Source organism: Ailuropoda melanoleuca, chromosome 4 (genome assembly GCF_002007445.2).
Source record: "Ailuropoda melanoleuca isolate Jingjing chromosome 4, ASM200744v2, whole genome shotgun sequence".
NCBI classification, from domain to species: domain Eukaryota; kingdom Metazoa; phylum Chordata; class Mammalia; order Carnivora; family Ursidae; genus Ailuropoda; species Ailuropoda melanoleuca.
Window position 1 is genome coordinate 124,203,655 of NC_048221.1, and position 16,303 is coordinate 124,219,957.

At 41.4% G+C, this 16,303-nt stretch overlaps 1 protein-coding gene across 1 annotated transcript in view; it reads left to right on the forward strand.

Moving 5' to 3' along the window:
- Positions 1 to 16,303, forward strand: part of HADHA (hydroxyacyl-CoA dehydrogenase trifunctional multienzyme complex subunit alpha) — a 45,756-nt gene that overhangs the window by 21,069 nt on the left and 8,384 nt on the right. The window contains exons 8-13 of the mRNA XM_002913786.4: positions 4,905 to 5,027; positions 5,493 to 5,611; positions 7,740 to 7,796; positions 9,353 to 9,462; positions 13,074 to 13,208; positions 15,393 to 15,564. Coding sequence (XP_002913832.2) covers positions 4,905 to 5,027; positions 5,493 to 5,611; positions 7,740 to 7,796; positions 9,353 to 9,462; positions 13,074 to 13,208; positions 15,393 to 15,564 — 716 coding nt within the window. The remainder of the gene's footprint in view (positions 1 to 4,904; positions 5,028 to 5,492; positions 5,612 to 7,739; positions 7,797 to 9,352; positions 9,463 to 13,073; positions 13,209 to 15,392; positions 15,565 to 16,303) is intronic.

Consider the following 16,303-nt stretch of genomic DNA (forward strand, 5'->3'; position numbering starts at 1 on the left):
CTTATAGTAGTTTGTTTCTCAAAGATTTTGTCCTTTTTATTTAACTTGCTAAATTTGTTGCAATGAAATTGTTTATAATACTTCATTATTATTCTTTCAATATCTTTATACTCTGAAAAGATAGATATCATTTATACTCTTTCATTCCTGATAATGATAATTTGTCTTCTTTGTTTTGTCTCTGATGAGTCTGGCTAGAAATTTATCAAGAACCATCTTTTTTAGTTTCATTAGTTTTCCTCTGTTTGTTTATTTGCTTTTTATTGATTTCAGCTATTCGTTATTTCTGCTTGCTTTGGGTTTAATTTGTTTTTTAATTTTTAATTTGTTTTTTAATTTTTCTAGTTTCTCAAGGTAGAAGCTTAGATCGTTGATTTTAAGCCTTTATTTCCCTAACATAAGCGTTTCAGGTTGTCCGTTTCTCTCTTAGCATTGCTTTATCCGCATATTTTAATATTATGTTTTCGCTTCCATGAAGGTCAGAATATTTTCAGATTTCCCATGACTTCTTCTGTGACCCATGTGTAATTCGGAAGTGTGTTGTTTAATTTCTAAATATTTGCAGATGTTTCAGAATCTTTCTGTTACTGATTTCCAGTTTAATGCTGCTATGATCAGAGTATGGTTGATCCTTATTATTTGCAAGCTCCTTATCTACGAATTCACATACTCCCTAAAATTTGTTGTGACCCCAAAAATAATACATATGATGCTTTTGCAGTCATTAATAGACACATACAGAGTGGTGAAAAATTCACATCTCCCAGTGCATATGTTCCAGCTGAGGTCAAACAAGGTAACATTCTGCCTTCTTATTTCAGCTCTCATTTAGCCAACAAGTATCCTTTTCATGGTCTATTTAGTGCCATATTCTTCTCTATTTTTTTTGTGCTTTTTGGTTGTAATTTCACTGTTTAAAATGGTAAGAGCTAGGAGTGGAAGAGTACTGAGTCAGAGTAGGAGAAGTGTCTTTAAGGTTTTCTCTTTCTCCCCCAATAAGGAGGCCTCATCAGAGGCACCTGAAATAGACCTTTTTTGAAGGTCCCAAACAGACAGGAATGAGGCACTTGGGGTAAGAATGCAAATACGTGTAAGAGCATAGCCAGCAGGGGATACCTGAGTTATTGACTGCAACTCCTATTAAAGTCTGCAATGCATTGGCTGTATACCAGGTCTGTTGTGGGAAGGACAGCTTTCCTTGTGGGGCCTGCTGGGCAAAAGTCTTTCTAATTGCCTGTGGTTGGGCCTGAAAAATCACACGTAGGTTTTTGGCCAGGGGCTGGGCTCCTCAATTTCTACAAATGGTCATGTGGCCATAGCTATACCTATTTCTAGCAAAGAAGTACCTCAGCTGGTCGTGGTTCTTTGCCTAGTGTGGTGACCTTCATTCCTAGAAGGTCTGGGCCACTAGGAGTCCTGCATGAGTTGAGTTGTTGTAGTTTTCCATTAACTAATTACAGGGCATGATAGCACTAAGAGGACCCCCTAAGAGATCTGTCATAGTCAAGACATACCCTCCCTTTTTCCTGTTGTTCAGTAGGGTAATCAGGATTGTAGTTGGTATCAGTGTACGATGAGTATAGTTGGTAATCGGGATTAATAGTCCTGGAAGGGGACTGCAGTGCTGTGGCAGTGCCCTTTTCAGATGTCGCCTGCATTTGATACAGAACTATCTACAGACCAGGCCTGAGTTTGCTCTTTCCCAGTCATCTGGTCATAAGGAACTCCCCCATGAGGCCTTGCACAACATAGGTTTGAACTGTGCAGGTCCACTTACACACAGATTTTTATACAGTACTGTACATGTATGTCATTTTTTTTTTAAGATTTTATTTATTTGAGAAGAGAGAGAGCACAAGCAGGGGGAGGGGCAGAGGGAGAAGGCATAGCAGTCTCCCTGCTCAGGGAGGCCAATGTGGGCCTCGATCCCAGGACCCTGGGATCATGGCCTGAGCCAAAGGCAGACACTTAACTGACAGAGCCACCCAGGTGCCCCTCCTGTAAGAATACAGTATATAATACATATACAAAATATGTGCAACTATGTTATTGGTAAAGCTTCTGGTCAATAGTAGGCTATTAGTAGTTAAGTTTTGGGGGAATCAAACATTATACAGAGATTTTCTACTGCAAATGGCATCAATGTCTCTAACCAAGAGTTGTTTAGGAGTCAACTGCGTTGTTTAAGAGTCAACTGTAGTTTCATTTTTCCCCATTCTTTGTGCTCTTGTTGTTAAAATTTTATTTCTAAATATATTCAGCATTCCTCAGCATATTGCTATTTTTGTTTTAAACAGTTATTTTTTAAAGAGATTAGAAATGAGAAAGGAGTCTTTTATATTTACCCACATTATTTGCCATTTTGGGTGCTCTTTCTGTAGCTCCAAGTTCCCATCTGGTTTGATTTTCCTCCAGCCTGAACAACTTCATTGACATACTCTGTAGCATAGGTCTGCTGGCAGTTAATTCTTTCACCTTTTGATTTGCTTGACAAAGTCTTTATTTCCATTTCATTTTTCAGAGATATTCTTTTTTTTTTTTTTAAGATTTTATTTATTTTACACAGAGAGAGAGACAGCCAGTGAGAGAGGGAACATAAGCAGGGGGAGTGGAAGAGGAAGAAGCAGGCTCCTAGCAGAGGAGCCTGACGCGGGGCTCGATCCCAGAGCCCTGGGATCACGCCCTGAGCCAAAGGCAGACGCTTAACGACTGCGCCACCCAGGCGCCCCCATTTTTCAGAGATATTCTTGATGGCTATAGAATTCCAGATTTCTAGTATTTTTCTTTCGGTACTTTATAGATGTCTACACTACGTTGTGGCTTGCATAATTTCTGATAGAAAGTCTGTTCTCATTTTTATCTTTGTACTTTATGTAGTGTGCCTTCCCTTCATCCCTCACCTCCCCAGCTGCTCTCAGATCTTCCCTTTATTACTGGTCTTAGTCATTTGTTTATGACATGCCTGGTTTGTTGTGATTACTGTTGTTTTTTAATGTTCATTGGGCATGGGATTCATTGAGTTTCTTGGATAGTGGACTTGCAGTTTTTATAAAAATTGGAAACTTTTTGGCCATTTCTTCCAATATTTTCCCATCTCCCCCACCCCTTTTCTGGGACTCCAACTTCACATATGTTAGATTACTTGATATTGTCCCAAAATGAAGCAGTTTTTCTTTTTCAGTCTGTGTATTTTCTGTTGCCATGTATTTAAATTTCCTGATCTTTTCGTCTTTGGTGTATAAGCTGCTATTATCCAGTCCTGTGTATTTTTCATTTCAGATGTTGATTTTTTTTCATATCTAGAAGTAACTTTTAATTCACTTTTATGTTTTCAGTTTCTCTTCATTATGTTTGTTTTCTTCTACATTCTTGAACGTATGGCGTGAATTTACAATAGCCTTTCTAACATTGTGTCTGCTAATTCTGTCTTCATTTCTGCATCTGTTTTTATCAGTCAATTTGCCTCTTGTCTTTAGGCCATTTTTTTCTTGCTCCTTTTCATGCCTTTAAGAAAAGAAGCCTCAGGTAGTTTCATCTCATGCATGTGGAGAGCAGTACTCAGCCAGAGGGCCCTCTGTAGTTCTCTGGAGCTTTCCTTCGTGGAGCGACTACCCTCCAGCATTCTGCTTTACAAGTTCCAGTGGCATTGGCCTCCCTACAGGCTCATTGTGACTTTTGTGGGCCCTGTGCACTTTCACCATTCAAAAGTCTGGGGCTCAATTCTTTGTCATCCTCTTTCACATACTTTCACAATGGGGCACATGCCTTAAGGGACATAGTGGTTACCTATTTGTTTCAGCCTCCTCCCACTATTGGGATTCTGTTTCCTACATACCACCAGACTGCACAGGATTGTCTTTTCAACCCCAGCCACCACCTCCTTCCAGGCTTTTGGTTGAGAGCCTGGTAGATGTCTGTTTTCATAACCCTGTAAAAATAGCTTTTGGATTTTTGGAGCCTAGCTCTTTAGTTTCTTGACTCAAGCAAGTTCAATATAGAGCAAATGCCTTAAGTAGAAAATGAATTGCATATTTTTGGCATGCTCCTTTCTCTATAGAAGTACTTTATGTGTTAAACATCTTTTTTTTTAAGATTTTATTTATTCATTTGACAGAGTGAGAGAGTACAAGCAGGGGGGACAATAAAGGGAGAGGGAGAAGTAGACTCCCTGCTGAGCAGGGAGCCCGATGCCGGGCCCAATATCATGACCCTGGGATCATGACCTCAGTCAACGGCAGATGCTTAACCATCTGAGCCACCCAGGTGCCCCTGTGCTAAACATCTTGACACTGTGAGAGATTCCCTTCTAGCTTTTCGACCCAGCCCTTCCAACCCCCATACCACCTTAGAATTCCATGAATGTTCCATGGGGAAGACTAGCTTTGCATTTGGTTTCTTCTAGCTTCTGATCTATTGTATATGACCTCCAAAAACTGATCATTTCACTGGCCCCCAGGAGCATCCTTCTGCTTGAGCCAAGTAGTCTAACCTTCAGCCCATGCCCAAAAGCAATCAGAAAAGAAAATATCCAGCAATCATCAGTTCACCTGAGACAGGCTCTTCCCTCTCTGGAATTTTAGTTCATATGGTCCTCATTGCTTCCACCACTCTCTCATAGCTTTACAAATGTATGATTTTACAAGTTCTTCATTTTGGTCCACAGTTTTGCAGCAAGAATACAGGCCTCATGAGACATTCTACATCCTGCACAGAAATAGAAGCCAGACTAATAGGACTTAAGACCTGGTTTTCTATCTAGAAGCACATTGTTGCACCTTTGCTCAGTGTTACTTCTCTTCTTTGAGCCCGTAGCTCACGACTTGCCACCTACCAGTTTCTAGTCTGACGTGGAAAGCTGTGCTGAAAGTGATTTACACTCCAGTCTGTTGCGTTCATTTTTACAGGACCAGGATTAAAACCTCCAGAGGAACGGACAATTGAATACTTAGAAGAAGTTGCAGTTACTTTTGCCAAAGGACTATCTGATAAGAAAATCTCTATAAAGAGAGATAAGGGATTAGTAGAAAGTGAGTATCATTATTAAAGAACAAAGTCAAAGGTTATCTCCAGAGAGTTTAATTTTATTTGCTATCAAATAATTGGGAGAGCGGTGAATGCATTATTTACTCCAAGCACAGAGCTATCCTTAAGGAGTATAACAGCTCTGCTCTAGGATCAAGTCCTAAACCTTACACTGGTTGGTTACAGCCATTTTTTTTAACTTTTTATTTTGGAAAATTTGAAGCATTAATACAAAAGAATAATAGTGTAGTAAGCACCTGTGCACCCAACACCCAGCTTTAGCATTTATCAACTAATTAAACCGTGTGTGTAGAAGTGCTTTAGGTCGCAATTTGGATTTTGTATATCAAAGGAAAGAAAAGTTCTTTCAGGTGAATATAATTATTGCATTTTTATGGAATTTACAGAACAAACTAACAAGGGAAGCTAGTCTTTTTCCAATAATTACCTAAAAGCGTTTTCTTTTACAGAATTGACATCATATGCTATGAGTATTCCATTTGTCAGGCAACAGATTTACAAAAAGGTGGAAGAAAAAGTACGAAAACAGACCAAAGGTCTTTATCCTGCACCTCTGAAAATAATCGATGTGAGTCTTCCCCCCATATTCCTTCGTTTCTCGTGTTTCCTCCCTTTGTATAGAGCAGTAGTATTCTTTATTGCCATTCTGAACCGTGTCTGCCAATACTAAAGTTCTTAATTCTGCTGTTAGAGTGCTCACTAAAAATAAAGCTAGCTTATGAGGGCTTATCAAATGATATTTTGGGAATAATGAGTTTAAAACTACCAGTTACAAACCAGAAAAAAAGCTATGTTATATCAGTATAACAAGGCCAGTAAAATATTGGGCATTAATTAAGAGGTAGTTGAAACAAAATTGATGGCCTTAGTTGAAACCATTGTCAGTTACCTAAAATGTCTCATTGACTTCCCCATTTCCAGAATTATAAAAAAGGTGTAATGATATGGAGAAGTTCTGAAAAAGATCAAGGAGGATAAATAAAATGATCACAGGGTTAAGAACTTCTGTCTAAAGGTAGACTTTGAAACTTAGAAACTCTTTAGTCTTCAGTCTGGAAAGTCTAAGATCAAGAGAGCATATAATCTAAGCCTTCAAATATGGAGAATAAATCAGCCAACAAATATATTTTGAGGAAAAGACACCAAAGTGCCTAAAACAGGACCCATGATTCCCTTCCCTCACCCATCTCCAGTGTGGGCTGGGGAGATTAGATGTGTATGTGTGGTGAGAAAGGTGACTGTAGTGCAAGGGGTAACATTAGGCGCCAGCGTGGGACCACTGCCAGATAATTGGGACAGAGGAAGATGGCTAAATGCACAGAGGAGAGAACAGTCACTGTAAGCCAGACAGATTAGGAAGAGCCTCACAGGGGGCGCCTGGGTGGCTCAGTCATTAAGCGCTGCCTTCAGCTCAGGGCGTGATCCTGGCGTTCTGGGATCGAGCCCCGCATTGGGCTCCTCCTCTGGGAGCCTGCTTCTTCCTCTCCCACTCCCCCTGCTTGTGTTCCCTCTCTCGCTGGCTGTCTCTCTCTCTCTGTCAAATAAATAAATAAAATCTTTAAAAAAAAAAAAAAAGGGAAGAGTCTCACAGAATTTGACCTAAGCCCTGGAAAGCGGGTAGAGAATAGATGAAGAGACGGTAGTACCAGGTAGCGTGGGCATTTTGAGCAAAGTTACAGCAGTTGGAAAGCATGAGGCTCTTCAAGGAACATTTAATGAGATCAGATTTTGTAGGATAGTGGAATGTGTACAAAGGGCACAATGAACCTCGCGTTTAGAAGATTGACAGTAATGAGTTTGGAAATTTGACCTTTGTTCTATATAGATCTTAGAGAACACAGTCATAGTAAGAACTGTTTAGAAGGAGAGACAAAGTAGAGACCCAAAGTTGGAAGCTATCTTGGTAATTCAGACTTGACGTTTGAATAAGACCCCGAGACAGAAGAGTAAAAAGGTGAAGGTAGTAAGGGGCTTGCCGAAGAGAAGACATTATGAGTTAAGTTTTTAGAAGTGCTGAGTTTAGATGTTTCAGGAAATTCAAGCAACAGGAGTTCAGACAAACAGCAATTAAGAATGTAGATTTGTTTGTGGGTGTGGTATTTTTTTTTAATAAATTTGTCGTCCCCCCACTGAGTACAGGGTTACTTTGTCTTTTATACTTGCCATTGTACTTAGGATAGGACCTCCGTCAGACGTTAAGTTGAATTTATAGGGTTCATGAGTAACGTGACAGAGTAGATGATTGGCCTGAGGAAGAATGCAGGGAGGGAGAAAGGGGCAGAGGGTGGAGCTCTGGGGATGTTCCTGTGTTGGAGCCAGAGAGAAGCCGGCAGAACCATTTCAGCAGGAGGGGAGGTAATTAAGAGGGAAGGGGAGACCTTTTCTCAGCCTGGTCAGCACTGGCAGCAGCTCTCTCTGATGGGACAGGGCTCTAGAGGCGGATTAGAACGTAAGAGTTTGAGTTGTGGGACCTCGGTCTTCTTTTCCCACTCTGACATTCTCTTCCATTGTAGCAGTGACCTCGGAGATGGAGACTGAAGTCAGTCTTAAGCAGCCACTCGGTCCTCTCATCTTTCTTACTCCACTTCCAGACTTCTGACTCTCTCTTTGAAGACTGACGAGCTAGCAGTTTTACAGTGTTAGTCCGCATCTCGCCCACCCCTTGCAACAACGAACAAGTGTTATGTGTTTTTCAGGTGGTGAAGACTGGAATTGAGCAGGGGAGCGATGCTGGCTACCTCTCTGAATCTCAGGTAAAGTTCTTTCTTTCCATTTTTTGTTATTCAAGAAAATCAAGATCTAAAATTCTGTGTAAAGCTGAAAAAAGAAAAAGTACCCAAAGCCTACCCAAATGTTTTTCTTCCTGTGATTATTTCTTAGGGTTAATCTCAGTGAGTGAGTGGATGTTAAGAACACCTTAGTCCCTGCTATTTGAACTTGCTCTCAGTAACAAGGGTTTAGGGAGTACAGGGCCAGAGTTCTGATCCTTTCTAAATGAATCACTGGGATGTTTATGTTCTGGAGTTGGGCTGGTTTTGTTGTGATAAAACAAATACATTGATAGAAAAATAGGTTTCTTCCTCGTTAGGGCCTAGCAATAGGACTTCAAAGGCCGGCCTCTCTCTGGTGAACTAGAGAATGGAAGGAAATGTTGTGTAGCCACTAAAAGGACACAGAGGGGCGTATGAATCAGCCTTATCACCTCTTCCCACTTTTCCAACAAGTTAGTGGTATTGCAGATTTAAGTGGTGTGGGTTGTTTTTAAGTTTTAAGCAATCATTGAAGAATGACCGCTTTTTGATAATAAGACAGAAGGTATCGCAAGAGGTCAGGACAATTTCAAGAGAAAACATTTCTTATACTGGTTGCTTATTGCAGTGTGCTCTGCTTTAGTCTTTGGCCTCCTGTCCAGCTACACGTTTACATAGATAATTGAAGCACAGGTTTCATGAATCGGTTGTGGTCCTTACTGTGTATGTCGTACTTGGTATTTCCTATCTGTTCTATGTATCACAAACCACTAAACTCATGACCACTGATGGATCTCTACCCACAGTTTGAAAATCACTGGTTTACTGAATAGAATCCAGTGTCTCAAGATTAGTAGAACATTATTTCATGTCCGATTAGGACATGAAAGCAACTTTATTAGCGGGATTCTTCCTTTGAAATGCTATTTGTAACCATACCAGTAAATTCTAGTAGTCTTGATGATGATGATAGCTGACCTTGAGACCCTAGTCATTTTACTAGCATTCTCATCTAATTCCAGCAATACTGTAAAATAAGTATTGTTTTTCCCATTTTAAGGATGAAGAGAGCTTCGCAACTGGGAAATAGCAGAGGCAGGATTCAAACCCGGTTCTATCAAACCCAGACTCTAAATCTCATGTTCTTAACCACTAACCTGAGACATCCTCTCTGTAAGCATTAGGGTGCTTTTCAAAGCAACAGTGTTTCTGCCACTTGAGGTGGTGTGGTGACTCGACGGGCCTCCTCTTCCCAGTCTTCAAAATGAGAAGGTGGTTGAGAGGACTGTGAAGGTCCCTTTTGGCCCTGACACCCTAGCTCCATGAAAAAGGTTAGTTACTGCTGCCTCTGGTGCAGAGAATCTGAGAGCTCAGATGTGCCCAGATCCTGCCCAAAGCAGCAGTGGGAAAGTACTGCCGGTGAGAAGACACCCCGGGGGCCCCGGAGCACCCAGGGCTCCACGTGTGTTACCTCTGTTCTGCAGGGAAACCCGACCGAAGGAACCCCCATCACCGAGACTCTGAAGTTCTACCTTTTCTTGTTCTCCTTTACTTTTCAGAAATTTGGAGAGCTTACAATGACCAAAGAATCAAAGGCCTTGATAGGACTTTATCATGGTCAAGTCCTGTGTAAGAAAAATAAATTTGGAGCTCCACAGAAGGAAGCAAAGTAAGTTAAACTCCACCTAGAGAGCCCTTGTAGCTTTCACTCCAGAGCTAAACTCATACCTTCTGTCTTACCTGCACCTCTTCTGTCCTGAGCACATTAGATCCCTTTTCCTACTAAGAACTTTTTGGCTTCCAGAGTTCTGCCTGTGCTGAGTTTTCCCCAGACCTCTCTAATGGCTCCTACAGAGGCTTTCTTGTCTTGCTGTTGACGTCCCCTAGAAATCTGGCTTATGTCCCCTGTTCCCAAACCAAACACACACGCTATGCACTGTTTAATGATCTTGTGTCTCCCTGGGACTTGAGATACCATCTCTGGGAACTCACTCTTCTTCCCCCTTAAAAAAAAATGAAGTCTCATTCTGACTATTAAAGGCTTATCCTTCTAGCTTACAACCTAAACACGTAAGATTCTACTTGCCTGTTTCATGTCTATTCTTTTCAGCTAGCCTTTCAATGCTATGCTGTCCAAAAGCTCTTTAGCATTTTAAATTTCATAATGCCCCTAAATTCACCTTCTAGCTCAGTGGCTCTCAGCCTGGGGAATGTTGCCCCCCCGGGGATCATTGGTGATGTCTGGAAACATTTTCGGTTGTCACGGGTGCTTCTGGCATCTAGTGAGCAGAGGTCAGGGATGCAGCCAAACATCCCGCAGTACATGGGACCAACCTAAGAATCGCAGTAATCTAATCAATCCCAAATGTCAGGAATGCCAAGGTTGAGACACATTGCTCTGTCTGAGTTACTGTGAGGGCTTTCAGAGCAGCTAATGTTACTACCTCCTCCATCCCCTTCACCTTTAATGCGATTACAATCCAAAATAGAAGTCAAACGGGTAAGAAATTTGGGTCAGACAGATACGATGTTAGCCCAGAGGACTGGTTTCCAAATAGAACATGAACTACGACCGTAACCGCTTCTCCGGCACACATGTTGATCAGCGGCACTCAGTACCAGTCCGTGGCGCTTGTTCTCCCCACGGTGGACAGTATCTCACATTCAGTGGCTGAGGTTAATCCCTTCCATGCTGCACTGGAATGAGATGGCCACCTAAGTCGGCATCTCTTCATACATTCTACAAAAATCAGACATAAACAAGGACCCATTCCCCATGCATGGCATAAACAGAAGGCAGGTACACTTCTAACTTCTAATTATGTAAGAGGGAAACTTTATTAAACAGGGAAGAAAAGGAAGCAAGAGAGAAAAATATTGAGTCCTGCAAAATTACAAAATTACAATTTACAAAAACACACACCAACTTCTACCTCTCCCCCACCCTACCCTTTACCCCCACCCCTTTACCCCCATCCCTTCACCTACCAAAAAATGCCATGAATTAAAGAGACTACACTTTGCAACTGAAGAGAGTCCTCTTAAATTACGAAACCTGATGAGCCACTCCAGCCTCCTACTGTCTGCATACACCTCTTCCTGTCATATGCAGCTAGCACATAAGGCCATCTGGGGGTGGGGGGGTTAGTATACCAAATACATAAAAAACACAGGTAACATCCACATAAGTCTCATATAAAAAGAAATAAGAAAATGAGAATTAAAATACTTAAGCTTATAAAAATTCTCCCCCCAAAAACAGCCACAGTACAGAAGAAAACTTAACAGAACACTTCTAAACTTGAATGAAATACCCTTAAATAAGCATTTGCAAATAAGAATCACCTTGAATCAGAAATTCAGAAACTCAGAACTAAATGGACAGAAAAACAGGGTGATGTAAGAGTTGGCCTCACTTGGGAAATAAATGAGGAAAAAGAAGATAAGGAATTAATTATAGGGTATCCAAGGCGGGATAGAATGAGCAGAAGATTTACTAAAGAACCTTGAAGAATTGGGGCGCTTGGCTGGCTCAGTAGGAAGAGTGTGTGACTCTTGATCTCCTGGTCATGAGCTTGAGCCCCACGTTGGGTGTACAGATTACTTAAATAAATAAATAAACTAAAAAAAAAACAAAAACAAAAAACCTTGAAGAATTGAAGAAAGGGTAGCCTTTTTCCTGCTTTCCACACCGCTGGTAATGCCCCTGCTTCCTCCACTTCTGTCTCTGGGCTCTTTCCCCTCACCTTGGATAACTGTTTGAATTCCTTACCTGTTTTGTTTTTTTTTTAAGATTTCATTTCTTTATTTGAGAGAGAAAGAGAGAGAAAGAGAGGTGGGGAGGGAGAGAGGCAGACCCCTTGCTGAGCAGGAAGCCCCATGCAGGGCTCAATCCCAGGACCTGGAGATCATGACCTGAGCCAAAGGCAGCTGCTTAACCGACTGAGCCACCCAGGCGCCCCAATAAATAAATCTTTAAAAAAAAAAATACCCAAAACCCACTAACCATATAAATGTATGTGTTACTACAAAGCTACATTTGAAAGATGCTTCCAGGATTTGATATTAGGTTTCCCTTTCAGGTCATAAACCTGATAATTAAACATTATAATCAGGATTGTTGGGAATGAAACTTTATCCTAGTATCACAAGTGTAATTTAGGTCTACATAGTGCTATAAACTTAGGCTTTTGTTCTAGAAAAAAAATTTTTAGTTATTTACTATGGGAGTGTGGCATATTGCTCCATAACTATGGAAAACTAAAAAGAATAATCAGATATGATCTCTGGCCCACAAAATACTAAGAATTTAACTGAGGAGACAAAAATAATGTACATGAAGCCATTCCAGAATACTGTGGGCGTAAGCCAGATGGTTCTGACAAGTTCAAGAGAAGTTGGGGGTGGAAAAGGCAGGAATGTGCATGTATGGAGGTATTTGTGAGGAGGGGGTTAAGGTCTGGAAGCAAAGAAACCATCCAGGAGAATTTTGATCTAATCCAAGTAAGGAGTAATAATGGCACAAATTTCAGGAGAAATGAAAGCTTACAGGAAAATGGTAAAAGCACTAACAGATAAGTAGTCAGAAGAAGAGAGATGAGTCTTTGGGTGTGTCACTACAAGTTGGCTTTTGTTTGGAAAGCAGAAGTGCTCATGTTGACTTCGACATAAACCAGGTCGTTTTGTTTTCAGTGATCTCCAGGCATGATTGAAGATCAATATAATTCTGTCTTCTTGTGTAGGCCAGTTCTTTTAGACCTAATGGATTTTTGCATTTAACTTTGAAAATCTCTCCCTCTGCCCCACTCACAAGCTCTCTAAATTAATTAATTAAAAGGGGGAGCCTGGGTGGCTCAGTCGGTTAAGCATCCGACTCTTGGTCTCGGCTCAGGTCATGGGATCCAGCCGGGTGTTGGGCTCCACGACAGGCGTGGAGCCTGCTTGAGATTCTCCCGCCCCCACACTGTTCAAGTACTCGCATGCTCTCGGTCTTTCTCTCTCTCAAAAAATTAAATAAATTTGAAAATCAGTTTTTAAAAATAAAAATTATTTAAATTTTTATAGATTAAACATTATTTAAAATACCTTATTTATAAAATCTTTATATAGATTTTTATACATAAAATTTATTTATAGATAGATACAGATTTTTATAAATAAAAATTATTTAAAATACCTTATTTTTGTGCCTGCTTTCGTTGGTTTATTGAATTACTTGGGCAATCTCCCACTTTTACTGAAATGATTAGTTTACCAAAAGTCATTCGTGCTTCCTTCTAGGCACCTCGCCATTCTTGGTGCGGGGCTGATGGGAGCCGGCATTGCCCAGGTCTCTGTGGATAAGGGCCTGAAGACCATACTTAAAGATGCTACACTAGCCGGGCTGGGCCGAGGACAGCAGCAGGTGTTCAAAGGGTAAGCCAGATCCCTGCCTCTGTCAGCAGAATGCTGTTTGTTTTTTGCCATTACAGGTTCCTTTTTTCCCCGAACACGGTGACTACTGGATGCTCCATACTTAAGCTGTTTCCTTTGATTTTTAGAAATACTTATTCCTTTCCCTTCATTTTATTGCACATAGTATAAAGCAGTCACATCATTGAAATCTGTAATATCTGACTGCAGGAGAAAACTATCAGATATTTTTAAATGCCATTTATTTTATGCTTTGGTATCAAGACTAGAAATTCTCAGGTTTGTGAATTTTGATGGTTTCCATCTCACTGCCATATTGTTATGGAACACTGGAACAGCACGACTTTGTGGAAGACAAGGATGGAGGAAATGTGCCATAACTGCACATTGAAGGTGGGGCTGGGATCAAAACTCTTGAACTTTCTATTTCTTGGCTGGCGTTACTGTAGGGAAGCAGGAAACATTTGATTCCACAATGTCTGAGGCTTTGTAGACTGTGTCTCCATCTTACCTCTGAATTAATAAAAGGTGAATATCACTCTCGCTCCTGCCCACTTATCCCTTTCTTCCTTCCACATGCTGCCTGTTTTGCAGAGGGGGAGAAGCTGAGCAGCCACTTGGCCAGACTTGAAACTGGTTTTAGCCCAGTTCCATGGTCCAGTGTAATGGACAAGCTGGCTGCACGTAGACTGTCCTACGTGTGACTTTCAGTTGAATTTTTTTTTTAAGATTTATTTATTTATGTATTTAAGAGAGAGAGAGAGAACACAATCAGGGAGGATGGGGCAGAGGAAGAGGGAGAAGCAGACCCCCCACTCAGCAGGGAGCCAGATGCGGGGCTCGATCCTAGGACCTGGGATCATGACGCAAGGCAGAGGCTTAACCAACTGAACCACCCAGGTGCCCCTTGAGTGAGCTTTTGTTGTTGTTGTTTCTTAGATGGGGTTATGGAGCTTCAGCATGTTTGAGCTCTTTTCTGCAGGGAGGCTCTTATTGCTACTGGAATGGTGTACAAGACATGGCAGGTTTAATCATTTTGGCAGACTATTGTAAAATAGCAAGGAGTTGGAGTAAAAGATTCGTGACCAGAAGAAAAAAAAAATTGGCATGTGCTCGCATGTAAGCACCCCTAAACACCATCCCATACAGTCACCGAAATGAGAAATTGCTGCTCTAGCATCGGTTCCACTCTCTGTCCCTTTCGGATTTAGGTGCCCCACCTTTCCCTTTGGGCCTCAGAAGCCTCGGGCTCTGGCGAGTGCCCCTCACCATACTGCTGACTTGTGACATGTTTCCTGTGAGATTAGAGCAACCAGTAACATTCTGGACTCTGACAGACATCTGGTTTGCTGACTGCTCACATGGTGGCCAGAAACCAAGAGAGTTGAACCCATATTTTTAAGACTTTGAATACTTCTTAGAACTTACCTTGTGGCTCTAATTTTTCTTTTGGTTAAGGAAATTAGTGAATGGGATTTAGTTCCATTCTTCATTCAGAGGAAAATTCTAGGTCATTTATTCTGAAAGTGTGGTCAGATTATAACCTAAGAGAGCCTGTTTTTCTTGGCAGTGAAAAGTAATCAGTTAAAGTCTGAGTAGCAGGAATCCTTTTTATCTCCCTATGGGAAAGAAGAAACCTTGAGTTGATATGTTATATAATCTATATAATATGCTACTTACTATGTGCTGACTGGGAAATAGATTAAGAATGTAAGAAATAATGCTTGGTCTCTGTTTTCCAGAAGATGACATTTATAGAATAACAAAATGATGTATAATCAGGTCTAAGTCCACGTGGTCCAGGACACATGTTGGGTGTTTCCTCTGTTACAGGTAGAGAGTTACCAGAGCCGCTTCTTTGTGTTGCCATTCCAGTATTTGTGTTTACTCCTCTTGGCAAATTTAACTGTTTTATGAGTGATAGAGTTTATGTAAGTTTCACATTTAGAGGCATCTTACAGGAGAAAGAATGTGGACTTGAGGGTCAACCTGCCTTTGGTCTAGTACCTAGCCACTTGACCATGCGTCCCTCTGAGCCTGTTTGAGCAACTCTTCTCTCTCAAAATGGGAGTAACAGAACTGCCTCACAGAGTCGGTAAAAAACACAACACAGTGTCTGGCCCATGGATGCTCAATAAATGTTAAGTTTGCTATTCTTCCTTCTGACTAGGACTGTGTTTTTTCTAGATTGAATGATAAAGTGAAGAAGAAAGCTCTAACATCATTTGAAAGGGACTCCATTTTCAGCAACTTGACTGGGCAGCTCGATTACCAGGGTTTTGAAAAGGCTGACATGGTGATTGAAGCTGTTTTTGAGGACCTTAGTCTTAAGCACAGAGTGCTAACGGAAGTAGAAGCGGTAAGTAAGAGGCCCGTTGCACTTGAATCGTAGCCTAGTGGGCGGAGGACACAGAGATAGGTTTTTTTAAAAGGAAACTCTTGGTTCTTTTTATAGGGTTGTTCATGTCCAAACTTAAGAGTTTTTATGTGAACCCATGCACAGTATGTATGTTACAAAGTCAAGTCTGAGTCCTGAGGTAAGAAAATCAAGGCTCATTAACATTCTGTGGGAGTTCAGTCACCCAGACATAGATAACCTCATGGAGTACAGCTCACGGTCTTGACATTTTGGTGTAGCCACAAGCCATAACTAAACTTCAGGTCTAGCCAGCACAGGAAGTAGCGGAGAAATTCTCTCTCCAGGCAGATTTCAGATGCTTACTTTGTGGGAATGCTGCTTTGGTCTTGATTTCAACTGCTCTACATGCCATGAACAAAACAAACAAAACAAGTTCCTGTCATGGGTGGTGTAAAGAAGGAGCCCAGAGGGGAACAAATGACAGTAACCTGGGTGCAAGGTAGAACCGGGGCCTGGAGCAGCAGTCTACAGTTAAATAAACCGAATGTGGGCCAGGAGATTGTGCACACCTGGGGCGCCTGGGTGGCACAGCAGTTAAGCGTCTGCCTTCGGCTCAGGGCGTGATCCCAGCGTTATGGGATCGAGCCCCACATCAGGCTCCTCCGCTATGAGCCTGCTTCTTCCTCTCCCACTCCCCCTGCTTGTGTTCCCTCTCTCGCTGGCTGTCTCTATCTCTGTC